Here is a 27,469-nt window from a genome sequence, read left to right as displayed (position 1 = left end):
ATACACAGAGGGATAACGAGGGAATGAGACACAGAAGGAGGGCACAGCTGGGAGAAATCAGGACTGGACGAGACAGAGACGCAAAACTAGAAACACTCACATGAGGCATGGACCTTCAAAGTAAAACAGGAAGTATCACACAGAGACGCGAACTAGACACAGTGGAGACAGCAACTAAGAAACAGAGACAAACCATAAGGCAGAGGTCTAAGAACCAAAATACACAGAGGGAAATACTCAGCTTTGAACACAAGAGACTAGACTAGAGGGAGTAACAAAAGACCAACCATGAGAACATAATGCACAATGCAGGGTGACAGAAAACAAGAAACTCAAACATGCAAAAGACACACCATAAACAGAACAGAGGGGGCACAGAGAGACATGAAGGGCAGGGGAGACTTAACATGGGTTGAAACACAAGGGGGAACTAATAAGCAAATCAACATAGGAGGCCTAATGAGCTAAACATACTATAAACATCAAAATGAACTAAAACTCAAAACACTGGGTCCTAAGACCCAGGATCGTGACAAACACATGCCACATTTTATATATATTATTATTATTATTATGAACACATGTTTCAGGAAGATAATTACATAACACTGTCCTAGTGGACCCTTAATAAGCTTGCTTCTGATGGGGCAACTTTCTGACCTGAGACTAATGATGCTGCGTAATATAAAGACAATCAGAATTTGGTTTTGTGCCTGACTCCTGTCACTGATGAATGGAACAGATATGATATAATATCATAGAACCAGGAAATTAAGCAGAACCAAATGAAAGAAAAAACAAAATTAAAAAAAACAACAACAACAACATTATTTGGTAAAACAGAAACAGTCTTTTATGGTACTTGAGGACCATGAAAGCCATATGTAGTGATAATGTGTATTTTTGTGTTTTTCTTTTTTTATTCTACTGCACGTATGTGAGCAAATTTAAAATACACTTTAAGTAATATTGAAGGTCCTGCTAAATGCTGATAGCAGAGTGGAAGTGGCCTGAAGATAAGAGCTGAAATAATCGATCATGAGTAAATGAATCTGCAGCGACTTTAATCATGTCCATAACTGTAAAATGAATTTCTTTTGGGTGTTGAACCATTAAATTAGAGCTTGTAGATGCATTTTCAAAACTATGGGAATTTTACATTTGCTTCTTTTGTTTTTAAAGAACAATTTTCTTAATTTCCTTAAATCGGCTCTGTGGCGTTGTGATTAACACATTTGCTTTACATGCAAAAGATTGATGGTGGAAGGGTAAGAAGAGTTAAGGTTAGGATTAGCATAAAGTGCTTTTACAGATCCTTAAATGTACAATATGTAGAAACTCCACTGATCATGAAAGTAATGCTGCTCTACTAATGCTTAGATAGACGCTGGGTGAACAGTGGCGGTTTCCATAAGCCCTATTATTTCTTAAGTTTAACCATATTCTTAAAAGTAACAGAAGAGTCACAGCTGACCTCTAATACCTGCATATTCATTGAGAATTCAGGGCAAATTGCCTGTGTCATCATAGTAAAATATGAGACAGAATAAATGGGGTGTAAAAAGCAATGAAATTAACAACCATAAACATCTTGTTAAAGCCTCCAGGCTGTTTTCTAGCAGTAAGTGCCAATAAAAGAATACAAGAATGCAGCATCTGTCCTAGTTTTGTTTCTCCTGTGTTCGTATTCCACTTCAGCTTGAGTTTGTCAGAAGTCACTGCACACAAGTGGATCCAAAAGTGTGTTTTTGAATGAGCCGTTTGAGCAGATGGAGAGAGGACAGTCATCCTTTTTGTGCTATTTCTGCCCAAACCACAAAGCCAGAAGTCATAACATAACACCACCTCCTCTGTGGTGGTGTCGTTGGTGTAGCCTTAAGCTTCCTGTGCATGAGCATGAGAAATTCTCAGAAAACTGAAATATTCAGAAACAAAACCTGGTGTTGTTTTCATGTGCTATTCACTCGCATTAAAGAGAATTCAATTATCACAGTATTTAGGTCATACAGTTTATTAGTCTCCCGGGGGATGGCTGTAGCCATCTTCCGTTTAAGTACCACCATAACTGCCTAAAGCTAAATTCATCACTTCACACCTGCTCCAGCTGCATTTGCACAGAGAGACGAATGCACTGCGCATCATCCCGAGTGATTTGGAGCACGCTCTGAACGGTTTTATGACCAGCCATGATGCAACTAATCAGGAGCTCAATTTGCAAAAAAAAGACTTTTTTTTAGGATGAAAAAAAAATCTGAAGGTTTCCTGTTCCATGAGACAAACTACAACAAATCTAGAAGCAGCTACTCCAAAAGCACATCATCACAACGATCAAATGCATCATCTTCACGACTCAGATATGCATACATTTTGTAAATTTTGGCTTTTTGTGTGCGCTTTTTTTGCCGTGTTAAATGGTTCATTCAGAAGGATTTTGGTTTACATAATTTTTCTACTGAATGCCCAGCTGCTTTCCTGTTGGGTGATGTCAGCTGCTCTTGCTAAATGTCTTTAATAAAATGTCCCACAATTAAAGTCTAACTTGTGGACATCCACTTTTTAACCTTTTGTTAAACAGTAAAGGTAGAAGTCAAAGTATTATTCTTTATCAGAGCAAATAGCCCTTACAGGTTACCCTAGCCTATTAAAACAATCTTTCCTTGGAGCCTGCTGTCCAGGCAACTAAGGTCATGTTAACAAGTGCCACGATCAATAGGGAGCTACCGTTAGCATGTGGGACTGATAGGACACTCAGGTTTCTTCATATCAGAGTAAGCATGGCAGACACCTGGATGATTTTGAGGTAGTACTGGGCGGGTCCTCTCATCCACATCGGCTCCAAATTTGGAGGGGTGGCCATGCACATGAGCTCAGTTAACCTTCGTATAGCTAAGGCACTGAGTATGAGTTAGCTTTTACACAGAAGTCAGTGCATTTTAGTGTCAATCCTGTAAATTATAAGTGCAAAGGTGTATTTTATTCTTTAGTAAACAGACATTTCCTTTTTTTAACGATGGTTTAAAATAATTTAGTGACGATTCTGGTGGTTTTACTTTGGGTTAAGGCTAATAATCTTTTTCTCTCTTTTTGTGGTGACATAAAGTATATTACTGCAGGCGTTCTTCTCCAGGCTGGATCAGTAAGGATGCTATTATTACTTCAAGCAGAACATAAAAGGAACGTGGAGAAAGGAGGGCGAGAACTACAATGTGCTGCTACCTTGCCTGAAATACACTCGTGCATGTGTGTCTGTTTATTCCCTGCCTCCCTTTAGTTGTAATAACAGCACTGACTCATTGGCCACTAACATCACTTCTTCTCTGATCATCTGCAAAACACCACAGAGCAGCAGTGACTGGCTATCTGCAGGCCACCACCTCGGATGTCAGCACCTCTCTGCTTCTTTTTTGGCACTTCACAGAGCTGATCGTTAGGCGAAAGGTTTGATTTCAAAGGTGAACCGAACCGAGGCAGTGAAAGCAGTGGTCGCAAACAGATCCCATCTGCAAGGGTGCTTTGAAAACAGATGGCAGCATTAAGGATAAAGCTTGGATGTAATTCTAAGCTGCTCCAGAGTTGCTTTAGGATCATGTCTTCTTATTTGGGGTATTAAAAACATTATTAAGTCAATAAAGAAAACATGAGACAGCTCTATGGCAAAATTTGTCTGTGCATGTACTGTAAACACAGAGTACGAGGGAGCTCTTGCATTTTCTAACATAAAAACTGCAATTAAACCTTTATCACCACTATCATCTACAATCAAAAGAAAACATGCAGAAAACTGAAAAATCCAACTTCTTGAGGTTAAACGATCCAAACTTCAACATCATCTGTAGGCCATCTGAAGCACTGATTCTTAACTGATACTCAGTTGAGCTGTGGGCTAAGTAACCACATATGATGAGATCCATTTCAATGAGTGATGTGAGCAAAATTTACCCTGTCACATTCTGTTAATCCTCGACTCCCATCGAGCCCAAAATGAGAAAAGTGTAAAGTGCTCATGTAAATGACTTAAGATCAAGCCCATCTTGATTGTGACTCTTTTATTTTAAATATACAGGATCTGGAAATTACACTGCGCTGATATTACTCTTATGACGTTACGGCTCCCTAGCTGGAATAAGTAAGAAAGTCTGTGCTAAAAATCCAGCTGAGAAATTCATCCAGGGCACATTAAGCTTATGCCTTTGGCTTCTTCTGTGCTTCATATGATTGTAAAATACTGGACTCCATTCAGAAGTCTGAGTGAGTTACATGTTATGCATTTTGCAGGACTTTTTGTGTAACATAATTTTGCACAAATTAAGAAAAACAGCAAACCCTATTTATTTAAAATAACATATAGTACTGCGCAAAAGTCTCAAACTAGCCCTCGTTTCTTTATAGTTTATTAGGAAAATGACAAATAGGTGCAAGCATTTAATTAAAACATGCGACATGCACGATAATACAACATAAAACACCAAATTCTGACATTGTCTTAAGCAGCTTAACAAGCAAATGAAAATGATAAGATACAAGACTTTTGCACAGTACTGTAAATGACTTTTTGTTTGTTTAAAAGAAACTGGGGACTTTGTGATGTACAATAACAGCCAGCTGACAGAGTAGCAGGAGTAAACCATGAAGACAGGAGGCTGACTAAAAGAACGACTTAAGACAAAAACCACGCATCCAGCAATGCCAGACATTCCTCGGTTTCATTTTGAGAATTATAATTTTTGTCAGTGTAGTAAATGAAACATGATCTCCATGTGACAGCTAACACTGGCAGATGACTGCACTAAATTGATCGTTCTGTTCGCCGATGAATCGAGGTCAAATCTCGGGGCTGAAACCACAGAAGTGAATATGATGTTATATGAAGTATTAGCTTGTGGTTTGTGTTACAGTGACACAAACATGCTGTCAGGTCGGGATTGCTGTGGATCGGTGCAACTGGGTTCGCCTGCGGGTGCGGCACTGCCTGCCGCTCCCAGGAGTAGTTACTGTGCAATACGAGCTTGTCTACATAATGACAACAACAACAGCAGCTTTTCCCATGATGACGCCTTCTCAGGAACTAACTGTCATTTCTCATACTAAAAATCAAATAAAGTACTACTAATGCTTGGGCTGTGCTTCTGGTTTACAGCTGTAGTATCCCATATGGAAAAGATATATATAAATCTTATAAAGTTTTTATCTGTCTTGTATGAAACTTGTATGAAAAGCATACAAGAGTGAAAACACATATAAGATCCCTTGAAAAATTATATAATGAAACTTGTATGTTTTGTATACCTACTAAAAAAAATATATGAAAGTAATGAGAAAGTGGCCACTTTCATGAGTAAATCATATATGTTTTTACTATTTCTTTTCCATATGGGATATCACTATCGTGTGCAGTCTTTTGGAGTCTACATATCACACTTTACATAGAGTGTGATCCACCTAAGACTGATCGGGTGATTGAATTATGGAGTAAAGTAATAATATGCCCAAATTTGATATGTAGCTACCTCATGACTAATGCGTAGAATTGCCTTTTAGAAAATCAGTTTCCTTTAACACTGCTGTGCTCAGTCCGTCTGGCACGCTGTCTAAGATGACTGATTTGATTTTGCTCCAAACTGGCGGCTGCTCTGTGATGTTTCATTACAAGCTGCACCTCTACGTCAAACATCAAACTCCGCCGACGCAGTTGCAGCTCCAGAAATTCCACATATGGAGTTTTTCCCATAGTTATCAGCTACATTAGATTGACAGGTTATGCCTTCGAGTCAAATGAAAAATGAATACTCAGCTTGTTATGTTTGTCCAGGCGTACTGATTTGATAAGCACCGGATAATTTACTGTGTCTCGCCTGATAGTTAACATGATGTATGGGAGTACGGCGGAGGGAAGAGGAACGAGACAGAGACAGATGACAGCAAGAACAGATGTGTCTTAAATGGTTTGGTGAGGACACTCATAAGGATAATGGGATTAAAAAATGCATAGGGATTTTTTTTATTTATTTTTTTTTAGGTGATTTAGGTACATTTAATTTTTTTTAATTTAATATATTCCATTTCAAATAAATTATATTCAGGTTGCTTTTAAAAACTGTTTGTTTAAAGGGAGACTTTTGTGTACATTTTTACTTCTACTGTATATTTTTCTCCTAGGACTCCACTGGAACACATTTGCATTAGTCACAGTTTTAGCTCCTGCCTCTTTAAGGCCACCCCTCCCTTAAAGCACAGTTTAATCTGATTGGTAGCTCCTCACCTGGCTTTCACAATCAGAATCCAGTGCTAGCAAGCTAGACCTCCTTATCTCACCTGAAATGACCATAGAAGGAGACCTACAATGAGCAGATTGAGCTGAAAACTGATTGATTAGATCAGTTTAGAGGGTTTACTTTGTTACAGTACAAATACGAAAAAAAAAAAAATCAGGTTATAGCTTCCCCACTTAAATTTTATTTTAGATTGCTTTAAGAAAACCATGAAATCAAAAGAAACTCACCCTGGCGAAGTGCTCGGGGTCTCTCAGAAAGACCGTCCTCTCCTTGGCGATGCTGTTGCTGTGGTAGAAGTCCACCAGCTCGTTCAGAGAGGAGAACGCCTCGTCCCACACGTAGTACTGACTACAGCGATCCTGCAGTACCTTGAAATGCTGAACATGATCCCCATAACTGCAAAGCAGGTAAACAAAGAGATGCAAACGATCATAAAACTGAGTATCTATGAGGATATGTGCTTCCTCGCAGTAGCATACCTTAACTAATGAGTTCCATTTTTTTGCCATTTTGTTAACTAACACTAAAAAAAATACAAAATCGTGAGAAAATCCTTATTTTGTTCCTCTTGATAAATCTTAATTTTGCTCATTTCTTTCTCCCCTGGTCATCCACAACACCACCCTGCAGTGGCTCCATGCTCACAAACACTGAGAATCACTGCCACAGCCAGTTTCCCTTTATTGGATTAAACTTCATGGAAATGAAATCTATAAAACACACTGGGCAAAATTCCCAAATCTCATTAAAAGTTTGAATATTTACTATTGTTTATATGGGACAAATTGCATATATATATATATCTGCAACAACACGGGTCATTTACTCTCAGAAATAATTTGGAAACAAAACGGTGACTTGTTAACTGTGTTGACGGTGCTTGGGCTCAATTTAAGGTCTATTGTAGGAATCATGGCTGAATAATCCTGCTTTTTAATCATGTACTCTATTGTCAATCACAAGGTCTCTTTATTTTTCTTTTAGTTTATTTCTTTTTGTCTTACAGTACATCTGGACCAACTATTTCTTAATAGTCTTAATGTTTAGCCTGCAAAGCCTCCTCCCAGATGTCAGCTGCTGATTGGACAATGGATTTAGTGCATTTCAATTTGCCTCTAAAATCAGTGGAGTGACCTCTGCTTGGTATTATACGTATAAGCAAGAGAAACGCTTGAGATTACAAGTCTCTTCCGTAAGAGTGTCGTGTCCTCGCACAGGCAGAATTAACCTGGTGTGTTTTTCATTTTGAGCCGGAAGCTGTGCCCGAGTCCAATCCCAGGACCCTGGGTTGACTTAAAGCTGTTGAAATAATGTGAAAACAGACAAGCTGTTACAAAGAGAAACCCAAACTACTGTGGAAATATCTAACACAGTCAGTTTCTCAGAATTCATAAAAGCAGACAATGACATTTTCACAGACTGCTCTGTGAGTCTCATGTCAAATAAACCCAATACCCTTTAAATTTAAATAAATGTGGTTTAGATGCTTTGTAGCACAAAATCAGCAACATTTTTAGACAGATTCTGATCAAAGCCAAGCAAAGCAAATGACAAATAATAATAAAATAAAGCCATAAGTGACACAAACAAAAATAGCCTAGGTGTTGAAGAGCTTTGTCTTGTTGTTATAATTAGAAGAGTTTGGCCAGCATTCATTGACAATCATACCTGCTCCCCTTGTCCTGGTCTGTGGTGGTTGCTAAGTAACTTCCCAGCTTATCTTTAGAAATCTGGACATCTCACCGTGATTACATGGTTACATAACTGCGTCTAACATGCAGCGGAAATCAGTGCAACACCCCCATATTTCTAAACACATCGCAGAGTAGGTGTGTGTGTTAATGTTATGTTAATGATTGCTAAAATATCACGTCGGTGGTTAAAGAGAGAGCCAACATTCTCTCTCCCGTTTCTCTTCTAGCGCAGCGTCATCGGTGTGGATGGAAATACCGCCACTGAATGATGCATCCTAATAAGCGAAAAAGCACAATGTGGGATCTCTTTTTGGGGGGATTTGTGGTTTAACCTTGCTCGGCTCCTTCTGAATCGCGTCTGATTGGCCGTGCTCCAGGCTCGCGGAAAGTAAATGAGCATCGGCTTTTTTTCACCCAGAATTCCTTTCTCTATTCAGACACTGTGCTCCTGTGAACAAGCAGAGCTGGCTCCCTTATGACTGGATGGCATTCAGCTACACCTCCACCCTGCCCTTCTTTCTCTGCCTCCTCTTTTTCTCCAGCCTGTGTGTCCTTGTTTCTCTCCTCTCACGATCTGACTCCCAAAACTGAGGATTTTATTTTGCAGGAATATTAAATTAATCAAATGTGTCTTTCTAAAATGACAGCCTACCAGCATGTGAATATTAACTCATTCTGTATGACCAACAGTGCTTTTATTTTGCCCACAGGTCTGGTTGGCTTCAGCTATTTTGGTACCCTGTGCGAGGGTTTGAGGTTTGGTGAATAAACTCTGAGGAAAATTTCTGAACAGCCAGAAGCAACAAACACAACTTCACCTTGAATTAATGTTTAATCGGGTCTTAATTACATTTAATTTCGGGGACTCTTACAAACAGATCTGTCTGTGCCCCTCTGGCAACACACGAACACTGTGTTTTAAGCTGTAGTGTTCCTAGACCAATGCTGGGGTGGTAATGTTCATGAACTGCTACTTAAAGGCCACAATTTTTTTTTTATTATTGTCATATTGTTGCCATATCATTGCTGTCAGTGCAGACAATCACCTCTTAATATCAGTTCTTTCTAACTTTTCTCTCTTTATCTCACTTTGTCTCCATTGCCTTTCTTAATTCAGCTTCACACACACACACACACACACACACACACACACACACACACACACACACACACACACACACACACACACACACAAAGCACAAAACTGTGGTCTTCTGTCAGAGTAATCTTCATCAGCCCCAATAATCTCCCAAGGTGTCTGGCGCCCTCTGCTGCACCCTACTGGTGGGGCTCTGTAACTGCCACCAGCTCTGCAACTGTGCAGCAGCTGCTTGTCTGAGGTAGCAAATCACACAATAAGCCCCTGCTGGATAACAAAGTCAAAATAAGTAAGGGGTGCTGTGAGAGGTGAACAGAGACGAGAAGATTTTAAAACAGGATGTGAGCTCAACACGGACTTTCCCTCGAGGGGATTCACAACAATGTAAAGCACAATTAAACACATAAAACAGATGGAAGAAAAGAAGAAAAGAAGGTAATATTTGAAGTTATTCTGCACCCTCTACATCCTTCTCAGTGGTAGTTTGAAATTTGAAAGAGAAAATTTATTTTCAGGAAATTAAAAATTATTATTATTTTCAGGAAAAAGAAATCAATAGAAAACGAAAAACAAACAAAAAAATTAATTTCAGTTTAGCTTTGGAATATTAATGTGAAACTGGCATCTATCATTAATGTTTGACATGCCCAGCCCCTCCCCCACCGGAAAAAGTGCCCATGCAAGTGACCAGAAGCTAGCTAAATACTGGCTGAACATTAAACCATGCTTGATGCTAAATTTACCCTGCCATGCAAAACACAAACACACATCAGTATCAGGAAAGAGGTAAAAATAATAATAACGCAGTTTGAGACTTTGAACACAAATCATGAGAAAACTAGCCTTAAAAAGTATTTAAATACTATTTTTTGCTGTATCGCAATGGCAACACACCTTATTTAGAATGAAATAAACCATAATCTAGAGTTAAATACTTGTATGTAATCAAGAGGAGAATGCATGATAATGTAGTTGTAACAATATTCGGCGATGTCATACTGATGGTTTTATTAATTATGACGGTGAAGTAGAGACAGTAGAGAAGCAGTTTGCTGTAAGAGCGCAGACAGCATCTGTCTCAGCTGGATCGCTCTCTCGCACACACACATACACAAAGCAGTCTCTCCAAGTGCCCTCTCATCTCTCTGATCCAGTGTAATTAAGGCCCACAGCGATGGAGAGATTATGCTCTGTTTCCGAGTAAAAGGAAATGAGAACGAGAGCAAGAATCTAAGAATGAGAGTGAGAAAGATTGAAAGACAGAAAATGAAATAGATTTAGAGATAGAACTCAGAGTCAGATATACTGTAGATGAGGACAGCAGTTACATTTCAGACTTTTGCTCTGCGCCAGCGCTATTGTGTGTGCTCAAAGGTCGTCCGACCATCTTTCTCTCAACTTCCCCCATCAATCTATTCTCACTTCCTTGTTCTTGCTGTCTCTCTCATTCTGCCAGCCCCCTTGTCTAATCTGCTGTTCAGTTTCTAAACCGCTGCAGATGTCTGGACTACTTCACACAGTCACACTAACACCTCCGGCCGACAGTTTTTAATCTGTGTGTGTTTGTGTGCCCATGTGATGCAAATTGCTGATTATATCATGTTTTTGTGCCAGCTAGCGTGCATAACCGTCTGCCATATTACATGCGTTGTAGGCCGCCATGCACACACATGCACGTTTTAAAGGAGCGTCCTTGCATGTCAACCAGGCATGTCAGTGAGTGAGTGGGGGGGGGGGGGTTTCAAACCGCTTGTGGCATTAATAAAGCATAGCATGTTTTGATAGATGGCTGAGGAGATAGGAAGGAAGTGTGACCGTCTGTGCTCTGAGGGTGCAGAGCGAGAGATGTGATGAAGCAGAGAAGGGGAGGAATGATAAAATATGTTTTGGTGGAGGCACTTTAATCGAAACTGTGTTGACTTAGTGGGCTGAATATTTCTACTGCATATTTAAGTCATTCGCGTCCACCTGAAACTTTGGGAAAGCGCTCATACCCCTGACTTCAATCAATTTTTTAAAATCAAGTTAAAACTGTTTACTTTCATGTTTTTTTTGTCTGTGTGCAAAGTGGAACAATGCAAGCATCCAAAATAAAACCAGGATTGTTGGAAAAGCAGCGCTAAAAATTCCATGCTATGCTTAACAGCAGTTGGGCAATACTAACGATGCTTTTCTCATTTTGGATGTTTGTTAAACGTGTATTCTTTTTTCGGCTTCCTTTTTTGTTTTGACCTTCTACATGAATAATTAAAAACAGCAGGACTTGCCATCCTAAGGTGACAGAAATTGTCAGCAAGCACTTCTGCTGAATGAGTCATGTTGGTCACAGGAAAAGTCTCCAACAAGCAGGCCTCTTTAAGCAGAAAGCTCAAATGACACCACTGTCATGATGCTGTCAAAAGATTTACAGATCTATGTCATGTCTTCACTTTTCATTAACTTTGTTCACCTTAAATTCAATAACATTTTAAAATTCTTAAGTAATGAGACTTTTACGATGCTCTGTGATTTCTTGAGTTCAAGCTTTTTTTGTGGTACATTTATGTTATGATTGAAAATCTTTTCAATCTGAGTGTTTGGAATTTGGGGAATAAATTTAATATAACTTTTTGTATCTGCTTTTTCTCAGAGTAAACTCGGTCTAAGCCTTGAGAGAGAGTGAGAGACAGAGCGAGTTTGGATTAATTAAAATGAGAAAAAAATGAATACATAAATAAGGAGGAGGAGACCCTCTGGAGCCTCTCACAGAGCACGTGATGGTCGTACTTGACCGTGAGAAAACACAACAGAAGGAAATATAAAGTCCTGTCCTTCTCTGACACTGTTCTTGCTTTGCCTCTTTCTCTCTTCCCCGTGTTTACGTTCCTGTCTCTCTCTGATGTGTTTTGGTCACTGAACTGTGGTATTAAACTGTGCCAGTATGAGTTATGGTTCAGGCTATGAAAACCTGACTTTCTACTGAAAATTTATGAGAAAAGCTCTTATTTGGGTTTGAATACAATATCCTCTCTCTAACAGGCTGTGGTTTTTGGTATCTGACAATGTTTTCCTGGTCTCAGTCATGTTGGCTGTGGAACTCAAACATGTCAATCAATGCCGGGATTACACATATTTATTGCAAGTAAACAACTTAAAGGAGAATTTCACAGAACAAACATTATTGTGCTGTGCACCACACATACAATCGCCAGTTACTTTATTAGGTACCTCTATTCAACAGAGGTGGCAAAAGTAGACATTCTGTACTTAAGTAGAAGTACAGATACTAGTGTACTCTACACCGACAGTTTACTGTTTAGGCTATCTTTATATTAGACAGTATAACGTTAGTATGAAGGTGGAATTCAGTCAGCAGATATAAGCATCATCAGCTTAACTTAAAATTCATCTCTGCTACACCCAATGTAACCTAACTCTGACCATGAGAACCACAGCCACTGTGCACCAGCCCAACACAGTGCTTTACTTTAAATCAACCACATTATTTATCCTGCACAAACATGCAGAGTATTTTCATGCAACCTTTAAATAACAGTTAGTCTATCTCAGGTTTTTTTGTTGGCTTTTTTGCAGCACGTTTCACAACATGAAAAAAATACATTGTCACATATACAGGCACAATATATGATTTAAAAACATGAGGTTTATCAAACACCACTGAGCAGTCTTTACCTTTACATCTAACCTCTCTTCCTCCTCTCCTGTCCTGTCTTTCTTATCTTTCTCCATCTCTGAGTAAAGTTAGCTCTCTTTCTTTTCTCTCCTTGTTAAATACAGCAGCTGGACCTTTAGTTAGCAACACACTGTGTGACAAACTGCACACAAACAGTTTGCTTCTTGACACATGAATAGGATTGCCTTTTGTGCATTAGTGCTGACCCTCAAATCGGTTTGATGTGTGAAGGCCCGCAGTGATAATAACTCCCCTCAAATGCGTAAAACCAAAAGTAAAAAGCCTGTTTTGAAAGCGTAAGGAGTAGAAAGTACAGATATTCGTTTAAAAATGTAGGGAGTAAAATTAAAAAATTGTCAGAAAAATAAATACTCAAGTAAAGATACCTGAAAATTCTACTGAAGTACAGTAACAAAGTATTCGTACTTCGTTGCTTCCCACCTCTGCTCATTAATGTAACAAACAGCCAATCACGTGGCAGCAACTCAGGGCACTTAGATATGCAGACATGGATGTCCTGCTGAAGTGCAAAGTGAGCATCACAATGGAAAGAAAGTTGATTGAGGTGATTTTGAAGGTAGCATGTTAAACTTGTCTGACTTGTACTTACATAGTGCTTTTCTACTCTATCTGAGCATCTGAAGCACTTTCTTACCTCACACACACATTCACACAAGCACTCTTTTCTGGGTCGAAGTGTGTTTACGTTCACACACTCACATTCTGATGGATACATCGGGGGCAACTCGGGATACTAAAAGCAGACTAGAAGAGCTGGAGATCGAACCATCAACCTTCCGATTAGTAGACAACCACAGTGTGGTTGTTGATGACAGACTGATCTGAGTATTTTAGAAACTGCTAATCTACTGGGATTTTCCCACACAGACATCTCGAGGGATTACAGCAGCAGCTGTCGGAGTAAAAATGCTCCGTAGATTCCAGAGATCAGATGAGAATCCCGAGACTACTTTGAGATGACTCAAATAACCACTCATTACACGTCAGTACAACACACTGAACTTAAGGCAGATGGGCTAGAGCAGCAGAAGACTGTACCAGGTGTCACTGCTGTAATCTCAGTAATTGGAAAAAAGTTCATCTGATGAGACTCAGTTTCTGTTGCGACATTCAGATTACAGGATAAGAATTTGTTGTAAACAGCATAGTCCATTGGTCCATTCTGCCTTGTATGGATGGTTCACAGTAGTGGCAGGCGTTTTTTAACACACTCTTTTTTATTGTATCAAATAAACTAAAGCACTTTTTTTTTCCTGATGTTCACGAAGTGTGAAATTGTCCCCCAAATGATGACATTCACAGGACACTGAACCCACTCTGCGTTACTTAAATCTCTGAGCGGATTATGTAGCTGTAAAATAAGCATCACCCACAGGGTCAGTTCCCTTTAATGGTTTCCCTTTGTAGAAATGTCCCTGAAAAGAGGCTGATGATAAATGATGACTAGGAAGCCGAATGAACAGCCAGAATCAGCGCTTACTGTATGAGCCATCAGTCAGTGTAGCGTGAGTCAGTGATACGTGAGGCCGTGTCAAAAACAACAGCATCCACACTGAAATGGTAGCGCAGTGGGCAAATTGCCTAGTGGCCCTGTCTATATAATTTTCATCTACCGTTAATAGTATTTACAGTCTCCATGGAAGGCGAGTTAATCACTATAGATGCCCATGTTAAAAATGAGCAACTTTACAGAAGCACTGCATTTTAATCTAACCTATGCTTTTTAAACTTTCTTGAAGCAGATTTTGTTTTTAAGTAAACCCGAATTTTACTATATTATTTACATGTTGGTACTAATTCACAGGCATCTGTTTCTATGTACTCTTTGATGAGTCAAGCTAGAGAAACTAGCAAAGTTAGCTGAAAACTGTGAAAAAAAGCCATCATAATTCAAGCTTCGAGTTAATGAGTCAAAATTTTGAGCAAATACCTAAATTGTCAAGCTGGATCTGACAATCAGGGGCTCTGTGAAGTTATGCCATTACCTTGTCACCTGGAGGTAGATTGCAGAAGACGTCAGCTGTCCAACAATTCCACATAAACACCTTTTATGAATTATCATTCGCTAGAAGGCATTCAAGTGGAAATGAGGTCCATCAGGGCCCTTTCTGAATACCAGAGCTAACTGAAACTTTCAACTTACTAACTCAAAATTTCTAGTTTTTCGATGTCCTTAAAACAAGGACATAAACTCAAGGCTTCAAAAACATCCGAGCCCACAAATCAAAGAGTGAAATCAGATAGCCAACCCTTTTTCAGGGTGGTGATTGCTCTTGGCAAGACATGCAACAGACCTCAGTCCTTACTGTTCAGAGCACAATGCGATTGACAAATCATTATCTTGAGACTATGAGTCATCTTCTGGGTGGGGTGGGTGGGCGTTCTGAGGCTGAGAATGTGGACTCACTGGTCAAGAAGACATAAGGCCAGACAAGTTGTTGGTGAGCTTCTATCAGACTGTTACATCAAAGAAATGGTGTTTGTATGACCTCCAGGTGATACGGGACAGATGCAACAGGAAAACCGACTGTGTACGTGTCTTTGTGCACGTGTGCGTCTGCGTGCAACACCAGACTATAGTCTAAACAAACATTGGGTCAAGCAGGAAGAAAATATCTAATGGAACAGATTTAGGTCTTTTCAAAAGAAAAAGGAAGGAAGTGATGTTGACTCTTTGGATGTGGGAAACATGTGAAACAAAACCTTGATAACCACAACCACAATGCTACTCCTGCCTGTCTAATAAATTTCAAGTGAACTGCACCTTCAAGACAGGTGTAGCTACTTTTGCTAAGGCACTCGATCAAATTTTTCCTGAAGTGTCTTTTGGTGACTGCGCACACTTTTTTTTACTTTGAGGGAGTTTGGGAGTCGGCCGCAAGGACTTGCAGTTATAGCAGCTGTTGAAAAGCCTGAAAAAGGAAGTGAGATTTAACACCAGACAGTGAGAAAATTGATGTTGTCTCTCTGCAAGTATCTAAAAAGTACCCAAACAATAGAACTGGATTAGGTATTGCTGAAAGTATTAGATCTAAGTTGTGCCACTGTAGCGCTGCAGGAGAAGACCAAATATATCCTTTGGGTGCATCTGCTGCTGAGTCAAAGAGAACTGTAAAACCACCCGGCATGGCAAAATAGATTTCTCTTCTTGGTCTCTGTCTCTCTGTGTCTAAAGTCTATCTTGGCATCACTTTATATTCCAAAAATAAGCTACTAAATAACCCACTGGGATAGTTTTGCTGGCGTAGTCTGAAACTACAGTCTTCTGCCACATATTTTGCATGTTCAAAGAAATTTTGAAGCAATTACTGTTTTAAAAAAGGTCCCTTGCATTATGGCTGGAGTCATTAAATTACTTATTTTAGGCCACAAAACCGCTTTTAAGACTGATTTTATGGTGAAGAACTATAGCGAACAGGACATTGAGATCACGTCAGTTCTTTATTCCCCTCCGCAGATGTTTGTGTTCCACATTTGTGGCTATTTTACACTTTTGTGCACAGTTTCATTCACTTGGCATCTTATATTAAGCGCCATTTTAGTTCTCTAGCTGTACCAGACTACCAGCACATTCTTTTAATGTTGTTTTTTTTTATATTTGCTTACATCTTGCTTTTACGGAAGCCCTTCATGTCAGAATCCTTACTATATTTTAAGATTGAGATTAGACTTTTTTTCCCCCGACAGTTCAGATTAACTCTGATCCAGTTTTGGTTTATGTGTTTGGTTTACTGTAGGTTGACATGGGTATAACTGTGGCTCACTTCTGACTCAGATCTGTTGGTCATTCGCACAGGATATTTGCTTAATGAAAATGTCAGGATTTTTCATCGATTTAAAAATCCTCCTCACATACAAGGCCTTGAATATTCAGGCCCCATCTTAACTTGAAGACCTCATAGTACCATAATACCCCAATAAGGCACTATCAGAGGCTTTCTTGTGGTTCCTAGGATATTTAAAAGTGGGGAGACATTAGCCTTCAGCTTTCAGACCCCTTTTCTGTGGTGCCAGCTACTAGTTTGGAGTTGGGAGACAGTCAACCTCTGTACTTTTAAATATAGACTTTTCTTCATTTTAAAAAGGAGTTTTTCCTCCCCACTGTCTCCAAGTGCTTGTTCATAGGGGGCCATTTGATTGTTGGGTTTTTCTCTCTATTATTGTGAGGTGTTTACCTTATAATATAAAGCTTTTTGAGGCAACTATTGTTGTGATTTGATGCTATATAAATCCCATTTTTAGATATTGTACATTGTTGTTTGCGATATAAAATCTAATGACTGCAATATTTGATAACAAAGCAATGCATGTTTTGTTGTTTGAGTTTTTTGCGGAAACAAGAACAAAGATAGTAACATTGTTTGCATTTAACAAGTACAACAGGGACAGATGTAGATGACCAACAAATTAGAGGATAAAGAACTAACCACTTTATGTTGGTTTTTCCTTTAGTAGGTCACCCACATATATTTATGTTAGAATTACTTACCACAAGACCAATATTTCAAAGAGATCAACGCGGTGGAAATATTTATATTCACATCTTTACACGGGACTTTAACTATTTTCATAATGGACTAAAGTGGTTTTAAAGTTAGATTTAGATCTGCCAACCCTGCCTTCCTAAAACAAAGTTGCTAATTAGCCAATTTTATCGTACATCACACTTGGAGGATTTCTGTCTCCACCAGAATTTTTCTTTATGACAAAAAGAGCCACGACGTCTCTTCTAGGATTCATTCATGGCTGTGAAAGTGGATCGGATTTTTCACAGACTGACGTCAAAGCCGGACCGAGCTGAGCTGAGACTGAAGTCTCTGCAGTTACTGATGTCCTGTCTCCTCTGACAGGAGCGGTGTCGGCACACAAGAACCACACACGCACACTGGCAAACTCACACAAACACCTGACCCACTTTTCAAGCTGCTACACCATCCAGCAACAACAGCCAGAAAGACATCAATAAACAGCCAAAAAACCCAAAAAAAACAAGAAGCATCAGATTCCGCTCTGTCCCCTCTTGGCAAATCTATTTTACTCGCAGCGTATCGCTTCTCTTCCATCCCTTGTGTCTAATTTTGTATTTTAGCTTTTTTTTTTAAACACAGGTAACCTAATTTTTTCCTTTCCCTTCCACAGGACTATCCTAAGACAAATCCACTGAGAGTGACATTGTGCCCAGGCGATTTAACAGCCAAACACAAAACAATCCCCAGATCTAATTCTTAACCCCTGTCTTGAGTTAAGTAGGAGCACAGTGAAGGGCCAAACCTCCATTCCAGGTCTGGCCTTTATCAGCACCAAAACTCAGACTCCAGACCTCCCACACTCCAATATCCACACAGCCCCTCAAGGCACAACACCAAGTCTCAGCTGCACCCTTCAGCGCCACGTACTGACAAGACAACCCATCAGCCCCATCAGCAGCTCCAGATGCCGTGGTGTGCTAGACAGGATTAACTCACATCAGGCCAGAGGGCCCGCAGATCCCCCCCTCACCCCTCTTAGCCTCCACCCCATACCTTATCCTCTAACCCTCCTTCTCTGCCTGCTTCTCTAATCCCCAGCCACCATGACAAATATATCGAGCATGCGCACGCTCGCCTGCGCGCATCCAAAATACATTAATGAAGAGATACAGGGAAATAATGTAGCGTTTTTAGAGGTGTGTGCTTATAGGTCTGCTAATTCAATTCTGTGGCATTAGATGAGATGCAATGAAACTTCAGTGATGGCTGTGGAGCAACCCTGCAGCTGCAGTAATGAGAAGTTACGCAGGGTAATATGAAGAAATACATATGAGATCAGAGAGGTGTATGAAATCCCACTGCGAGGAGCACGACAGTAAAGCAACTGTGCAGAATATAGTGCAAATCTTTAGTAATTTTCTCCTACCTGACAGACATGGAAAACTCCCCAGGAGCACTCTCGCTCTCTCTGACCAGGAAGGCGCCGCACTCTCTGTTTCTGAGTCGACTTTCTGCCACGCCGCGAGATATGCGACCGGCGAACCAGCTGCAGGCCAGTCAAGCAAAAACAAAAACAGACAAAAGAAAGCAAGTGAGCAAACAAAGAAAGAAAGGGGTCACCGGTGTTACCGCTTTATGCAGGTGAACTCTCCTGATCTGAGCATCTCCTCCAGACGTTTGCACACACACTCAAATTTAAGAAAAGAAGTTTGTGGATATCTGCTAACTCTGAAAGAAACTGAGAGGAGAGCAGCTCACAAAAGCACGGATCAAAGAGCTGAGAGAGAGAATGAAAGAAGTGCATTTTCTACACGCTGCTAAGTTTGCACATGAAACAAATCCAGCAATTCAGTTGTCAGCAGTGGTGCGGAAGTAAAGGTGTCATTATTCATTTCTTTTCTCCTTTCTTTTTTTTGCACTTGCTCAGTAGTGCGCTTTGCTTGGAGGCTCTGAGCGCAGTCAGTTTGATGACTCGTGAAGAGTGAGCATCTATCCAATATGGTGGAGAAACTCTAGGACCCTCGTGGCTAACTTCATGCAGTCAGATTTCAGGGATTTAAAAAAAAAAATAATCAAAGCCACGCAAAGAAATTTGGAGGCAAAAAGACACACATATATACACACACGTATCCTACACTCCCAGGGGTGTCCACAGACTTAACTAGGCAATTCCAACTGGGCTGTACATCAGGGTTCATTAATGAGCCAGAGCTGCTGTAACGTCTGTGTTGTCAGTTTAGAGTTTGTCACAGCAAACCAGCTGGTGCATGACCATCTGATGGAGATACAGGGTGTACCAGCAGCTTCACTGTAAACACACACACACACACACACACACACACACACACACACACACACACACACACACACACACACACACACACACACACACACACACACACACACACAGGGCTGTATCATGTGTGATTACACAAGTTAGCGAATGAGTGTGTCCCTTTGGGTAGGCCGCCTTATGCCAGAGTGCAGATGTCCAAAGCAGAGCAGAAAATGCCCGGGGCAGCAAACTGCTCACATCCTCGCTGATGAGATGTTTAAATGGACCGGTGGTAGGTAGATGTGTGAAACGCTTTATACAGATGAGCTAAAGATGCACATGTGTGCCTGAGTGTGCGCATACTTACGCGTGTGGACGTAGGTTGATGTAGTTTTTCGGCACGAACCCTTTTCGGTTGTGGAGTTCGGCCGTGTACCAGTTAGGATCATCCTCCATGTTGGTGATCTAAGAGCAAGCGCACACAAAAACACAGAGTGAGATGAAAAGCTGCCCATAATGATGTTGGTGCTGGATTTTGTCCTCACACTGTTTTATCAGCCTCCTCAACTCGCACAAGTTTGAAAAGATTACTGGGCGAGTTTTAAATGCCACATGAAGCCTTTCGTGATTTCACCATGGCTGGCAAATCCACATATTTCTTCAAAATTGATCTTCCTCGAGTTAGCTGACGTGAGTCAGTCGGTCTGCGCGGGTCATCACGCCGAATGCAGAAACCACCATACATCACAGATGTGTAGCGGAGATAAAAATGAAGTTTGATGGTATTTTCCAAATGTTTGTTGCCCTTTACTGCCCTTTATCACACTTTAATATGTAATGTATTCCTAACACCCCATAATAGGTGTCTTTTTCCATCAGTAAAGCCCAAAAGATCAAAGTAATTAAAAAGAATAAATACTGTAAACTTAATTCTTCTTAAAAAAAACCTTTTTTCTTATTAATTCAGATTTTCTGTCACATTTTCATCCCTATAGTATAATGTCAGAATAACTACAGTCTATTCAGTGCTATATTCTGCATTATGGAGTACAAAACCTGTGTGTAAGGGAGGCTCTGTGTTTACACTAATTATGGGTAAAATATAATGCATGCGCTATAATGTTGAGTGATTTGTTTGTTTCTATTACACTTACAGGTCAGTTGATCAGGTTGTGTTTTATAGCAGAGCTGTAACACCATGAGCAAAGTGGGTAGTGTAATGGAAATCATGACGACACCAGGTTTTACCTTGCGCAGATTCTCCAGGCGATCCAGAGGAATAATATGAAATATACATATATTTACTGTGGAATTTCACATGATATCGACGAGTAAAGATGAGCGCGTCTCAGCAGGCGTTGTCATTACAATCTGAAGTTGTAATCTCACACTGAGTTTCATCTACCTGCTCCTGCGTGTACTCTATAGATACGGAAACACAGCTTGTCACAACAAGCAGCCAGGCTGCCCTCGCTGCCCGTTACAGAGCCAAAACACCCAGCGCTATCTCTAGACAGTTCTTCGTACTCCTAAAGGCCCCACCGACACCAGCCTTTTTCCATAAACACAGACATCTCACCAAAAATACAGGAAACGCCAAAAGAAAAATCCTGTGCAGGTGATACACTTGGAATGAGCTTTTTTGCAAGAGAAGATTACATTTATATATCAGTACTTTGACTTTTTTTCTCCTCTTTACATTTAGTGACAAATTTTGATCTCAGTATGTATCAACGCAGAAGAACAGAAACCACTGGGCTCAGAAAAGAGCTTCTAGAAGCTTTTTAAGGGGCAAAGAGTTAATAATCAAAATTACACCGCTTTGGTGTAAGTAAAAAGAAATTAATTACATAAATAAAATAAATTGAACCCTTGTTTTTTTATAGCTTGAAAATAAGCCATAACTGAAAATATTTCAGTTGACTTTTTAAAGACTATAGTTACTATAGTTAGTCGCTTGCCTTAAGAAAGTCTGAAATGTCACACCAAAGCCTGCTATCAAGTTCACATTAGCTGGCGTCATTATCATTCGCAGGATGTGTAATCTGACAGTGGGGTGTGCAAAGTAAAATGAAAAGAAATTCAAGCACAAATGATAACAATGATAGTCATTTAAAAGCTCTTGCAAACATGTCTTATTTCTGCTAGCTACAGTAGGTAATAAACAGGGCCAGGGCTCCATCATGATGATGGTAATAAAGGACAGTCTGTTATTTCGACTCCTGATATGTTCCTGCTTTAAACCTTATCTGTTTTATCCCGTCTCCTTTCATTGCTTCATCTCTGTTCATGCTCTTTTTCAAAATCTTTTTTACATTCAGTCTCCTAACCCAGCTGTGACATGGCTTGTCATTTTGATATTTTAAGATGATTTTTATTTTGCGCCGCCTGCCTCGCACTGCCACATTTCTTCCTTATCTCCCTTACAGCTTGGGTTTATCACTTTTTGGGCTTTCGTCACGTTGCCTCTGTGTTTGATCAGCAGCTGTACCCAGCAAAGTACCACGTGTCATGTACTGTAGTTAAAACATCCTCCCTCACCTCAAGCTTCACGCGACATCCTGCCAGCAAGGACTTGAAGGCCACTGTGAGTTGCCCTGTCCCCTCTCTGCATTTAGAAACTTCATTTCATGCATCAGCTGCTTGTAATGGCTACAGTGCACATTTGTACGTGCACTGTAAATGCGTCGCAGGCTACGAAATGATTTACTGCTCATAACGTCAGTCATTCATCGAGCTGAAAGCTTGCCCTTTCAAGAGGCTGGAGGTTTCGGTGTCCCTCCTAAACAACCTCTTCCTATATTTCCCACAGTTTAAAACAACACGCTGGACTGTTTCTCATGAAACCCAGTGAGCCATTTCTGCATCAGTCTGACTCAGAGACTAACTTCCCCCCCACCACAATTTCAATCAAAAAGTTTCCACTTCCTGTACAGCTTCACCTGTTAATTTAATTTTTCCTGCTTGTACATCATAATAACGAGTAACTACAGGAGTTCTGTGGAGAAACCAAATCTTTTTTTTTGTCATATGTATTGTGTTCATAAAGCCTCTTAAGGGGTAACACTGGCAGTTTAAGAACTTTTCCTTATTTCTATTTCATAGATCGCTACTTTAATTTTATTAATAATGCAACAATGCCAGTAAGTACTAGCGCATCAATACAAATATCAACAGTATTAATATAGTAAAGTTCAACGTGCAGCCCATATTGTTGTTGTTGTGTTTTGGAAAGGAAAATACACACCTCAAACACGCACTATGAAAAATGTCTGAGCCTTTGCGAGCTGACTTTCATGCCTATTTTATTTATAGCCTGTAGCACATTTAAACAGAAGCTGACACAAAAAGACGAGCGTATCTACATCCCAGCTCTCCAAACAACCCCACTTTCAAATTACATGAAATGCTGCAATGTGTGCTTTGTTGGGTTAACTAATGACTGTGGAAAGTAAAAGTAAGTTATTTGGTTCAGCTCATAAGTCATAAAGGCTGCCTTTACTAATCAAAAGTATCAGTAGTAGTATTAGTAACTCTGGCCCTGTTTTTACTTGGTATCACATGCATACCAAAATTTGCATTATCACGCACCACTAGTAGCTACTAAGTAAGTAAACAATTGTACTGAATGTTGACCGTGTACAGCAGCGGTCTCCAACCCCCGGGCCATGGACCGGTACCATGGCCCGTACTGGTACTATGGCCTGTACCCGGGGGGTCGTTTGGTACCGGGCAGCGAGACATTAGGCTCGGGTGTGAAATTTATGGTTTTCAGGGTTTTTATTGTTAACTCGGTCTTTTTCCGTGCTGTAGTTGTGTGTCTTATTTTGAAAGAAATATTTACGTGTTACCATAGCAATCGGAGAGGATTAAGGGGCAGAGAGGAGGAGGTTACTCTCAATATTGTTGGCGCATTTCAGTAGGACGCTGCTAATAAAGTTATACAATTACACAGTGAATTTGCGTTTATTATTATAGTTACAAAATACCACAGTTTTTGTCTTTGTCTGTATCCTTTTATTTTGTTGTATTTATCCGCGACACCTTAAAGGCCGGTCCGTGAAAGTATTGTCTGACATTAATCAAATCAAATCAAATCACTTTTATTGTCACATCACATGTGCAGGTACATTGGTACAGTACATGTGAGTGAAATTCTTGTGTGCGAGCTTCACAAGCAACAGAGTTGTGCATTGCTTGGGGGAGCTTGCGACGAGGCTGCCATACTCGGCGCCATCTTGAAGATTATACCAGTTAATGGCATTAAACCGGTCCATGGCGCAAAAAAGGTTGGGGACCGATGATGTACAGTGTTTATCATATATATATGTAGAGAGAGACCGTATATAACCAATAATAGCTGATTATCTAGCTAGACCCTGTTAATTCAGCTGTGACTAACAGCTCCTTCCAGACCACTCCAGAGAGTTTACTCATTACATAATTAACCCTTAACAAAAGAGCATTAAACAAACAAAATCCGACAACGTGAACATCTGACATGGCAGTAGACTGAAAAGACCACACACAAAGCTCTTAATGAGGCTTAAAAACAGGTCAGGTATGGTTGACCGCACCTGACTGCTGTGGTCAGACACACGAAACTGTTGGATAAAGGAAGCAAATAAATACAGCAATATTTTTATTTCCAAGGATAGTTAACTATTTTCTAAAGAAATGAAGTTATTTCATTTTGTGATTAGAATGTAGTGCGTACTCTCTGGGTGCTTTGGAGGTTTTCATTTCCAGCCGGAGTTGTTACATTTTTTGTGACGGTATCTGGAGAACTAAAGCTCGGCTTTTGTGTCCCTCGTGTTAAACTTGGCAGCACGGTCTCCCAGCTTTACACATAATGCCAGAGCCACTTCTTTTTTTTTACAAATTCTTCTATGAAGCTATTTTTATAACTTCTTTATGAGTCAACACTCTGCTCAGCTCGATCGATCCAGTTCCACATGGAAAACGCACAATGCGTTCGCATTGGCAACAAGGTGTGAAAAGAAGCAGAAGTAGGCTTTAAAGCAGCATAAGGGCAATAAATGAGCACCAGTGAGCAGCTGTGAGGAAAGCAACTATCTCTTTGGTATTTTTGTAACTAAATTATAGAGTTTCTTTTTTCTTTTTCCGCACAAATTCTCTTGATGTTGTAAAGCTCAGGCCATCTGGCGCATCATGCAGAAACAAACAAATGTGGAGAATTATTTAAAAGTACTGCTTGACCCGAGTGTGAACCAAAGCTTTTTGGCAAAGACAAGACAGTCGCTTAGCCCTGCACGAGTAAAGAAACAAACTTAACAGTGGTTTAAGTGATGGTGCTGTTTTAGCTACTGTAAATTATCACTATGGCCAGACAACACAAGTACGCATCAAAGACTGCTGTAACTATCTGTCTTAGTGTCGAAACTAAATGCCATTGCATCTTAGCTGTAACATGCTGTGACACTCGACTTCTAACAAATGACTTTAAAGACAGCAGGAATAAGAGGTCTTTTTTATTCATGTTTAGTGCTGGAATGAAGTCAGTATGGGAAGAATAGTACACCAACTATCTTCAAGCAACAAAAGGTAAATTCACCCTCAAAGAAAAGCCTCAAATTAGCAGAGAAATATTCCAGTGAAAGGAAAAAATAAAGGTTTTAACTAGTGAGAAAAGTTGGACCTGCAGCACCGACGCCCACTGGTTAACTGAGACAAAATCCAGAAGACAAATTGATCTCACTGTGTCTTCCATCTTGCTTGATTTGCCTGCGTCTGAGTGTCAAACAGATGGTGCCAAAGCACCAGTGTTAGAAAGAAGCACTTGGCTCTTTAATTCTGAGGTTTGCTGTTGATGTCTTAGAGGGACGATTTTCTACTACACTAATTTCCAGCTGTGCCGGAACCATTTCAGCATGGTGTTTGACACAAATAAAAAGCTGCAGATTAAAAAAAAGATTGTTAGGCAACCTGGAGCAAAATTTAATTAGAGGAGTAGAATCGAATATGCCTATTTACTTTCTGTAAAATGATAAGAAGATTCAGCATTCCCATTTTATACTGTAAATATTAAGTTGTAGCCTGTGACGTTAGCTTAGCTTGGAAAAAAAGGTTTAAAATAGTGGTAACCTGTTAGCCATGTAGCCATGTGAAAATGACAACTTCCCATTTTAATATGTGAAGATTTAGACTACAAAGCCAACCGTGCTACCACTCATTCGTTTTTAAAGCTACATTTTAAAGCATTTTGTCTGTTGCCATGTTGCTTTTTTGTGGTATTTGCAAAAACTATCATTTGTTGAGACAATGGAGTGCTAAGTTCTGAGCTAATGTTAGCAAACATGACTGTACAGTACACAGATAGCATAGGTGCCTTTGTACTAATAAAAATATAACTAAAAATCTATATTTCACTCACAAAACTGAAACACAAACTTCTTAAATGGGCTGTTTGCACAATAAATAGTCCGTATAATTAGCTAACAGCAGAAAGAACACTGTTGTGAGGTCTAGCTCTGTAACTTTATACATGCTACAGCATTTTAGTGTCCAGCTCTCAAAGTGGCCAAACCACTTTCTTTAGTCCTTAAGGAAAATTTGCACAGTTATCAAAAATGTGTTTAGCTTCATAGACATAAAAAAAATGTTTTATCTTTCTGCTGTTAAGTAAGCCTTTTCAATATTAAACACGATAGGGAGTGACTTTATTGGTGGCCACTGAGGAAGTACAGATTTGGCACTTCTACAAGCTAAGGACTATTTGCCCTGTAGTCAGCAGACGCTCCAGGAAACCACTGGTTCAAGCCAAAAAAGTCCTCTAGCATACTCTACATGATTGTTTTGACACTTTTGTGTAAAGATTAGCAAATTAAATATAAAAAATAAGTAACTTTTCGCTCTTTTTAAGAACAAGGCTAGCTACTTCAAACTGTTTCCTGCCTTTATGGTAAGCTAAGCTATCTCACTGCTGTCTAGCACATTACCACACATACAGGTGAGTGCTATCATCCAAAATAGGTTTAAGCCACTTCTAATACTTTATCTTTCTTTAGACTATTCTTTCTTTAGGAAGCACCTGAAGCACTTGAAATATAATTTCAATGGCTTCTGACAGTAAAGTTTTAATTGCTGTAATTATCACAGTGTAGGCAGACGGAGCGAGAGAGAAGACAGAGGTGCTGTGCCAGTTTTACTCTTCAGACAGACAAAGATGAAAAATTCTTTTTCTTACCTTGAGCAAGTCTCCCTTGTTGAAACTGAGCTCATCACCCTCTGTGGCACGAAACGTGTACAATGCCACCGCTTCCATGCTGAAAACAGTACCGGCACGCTCTCACATAAACACACACGCACACACACACACACACAGTCAAAAAGACACGCCGGGACCCCCACTAATGCCCCTGGCACCAAGGTGGTAGTGCTAGTGGGCAGGGGGGCAGGCAGGGATGAAGAAGAAATGTGAGGAAGAAACAGATAAAAGAAGAGGATAGAGCAGAGTTAAGGGGTAGCAGAAGAGAAGAAGAAGTGGAGAGGAGAGGTCTAGTCTGTTCACTGAGCAACAGAGCGTTTGAGAGCCGGAGCAGAGGATAAGAGAGAGAGTGAGCTCAGTGAGGGGAAAAACACGACTGGCTGCTGCTCAGCAACACACTGCCATCAGAAACATTCAGAGAGCGAGAGAGAGAGAGAGAGCAAGTGACTAGGGGCAAAGGAGTGGGAGGCACTTCCTGTGTATATATTTGTCTTACACACTCAGTGCGGCTTCTGTGGAGTGTGTGTGTGTGTGTGTGTGCTTCAGCTTTTTCCATTATGTTCCGTGTGGTTTGTCGTTGCACTTCTGTCATCGTGCGAATTCAGCTTTAGTTTCACACCTTTGAAGTGAAAGGTGAGCTCACGTTTGCTGTTCCTATATTTAACATCTGTGAAGGCTGAAAACTTCCGGATGGTCCAGTCAAGTCAGGCATTTCAAAACGTGAAAAAAAAGAGTGAT

General features: G+C 40.1%; 1 protein-coding gene across 1 annotated transcript in view; it reads right to left on the bottom strand.

The window, feature by feature from the left end:
* The window catches only part of grapa (GRB2 related adaptor protein a), a 34,891-nt gene extending 7,756 nt beyond the window's left edge, over window positions 1-27,135 (bottom strand). Inside the window, exons 1-4 of the mRNA XM_085403497.1 lie at window positions 26,711-27,135; window positions 19,871-19,968; window positions 18,655-18,774; window positions 6,500-6,668 (exon numbers count right to left, since the gene is read on the bottom strand). Of these exons, the coding sequence (XP_085259623.1) occupies window positions 6,500-6,668; window positions 18,655-18,774; window positions 19,871-19,968; window positions 26,711-26,788 (465 nt within the window). The 5' untranslated portion in view covers window positions 26,789-27,135. The remainder of the gene's footprint in view (window positions 1-6,499; window positions 6,669-18,654; window positions 18,775-19,870; window positions 19,969-26,710) is intronic.
* Between the last annotated feature and the right edge of the window lie 334 nt (window positions 27,136-27,469).

The sequence above is a fragment of the Rhamphochromis longiceps genome, linkage group LG4 (assembly GCF_057381845.1).
Source record: "Rhamphochromis longiceps isolate RC_006_pf linkage group LG4, R_longiceps_female_GT1.1, whole genome shotgun sequence".
Taxonomy (NCBI): Eukaryota; Metazoa; Chordata; class Actinopteri; order Cichliformes; family Cichlidae; genus Rhamphochromis; species Rhamphochromis longiceps.
This window is presented reverse-complemented; position numbering and strand designations above follow the sequence as displayed.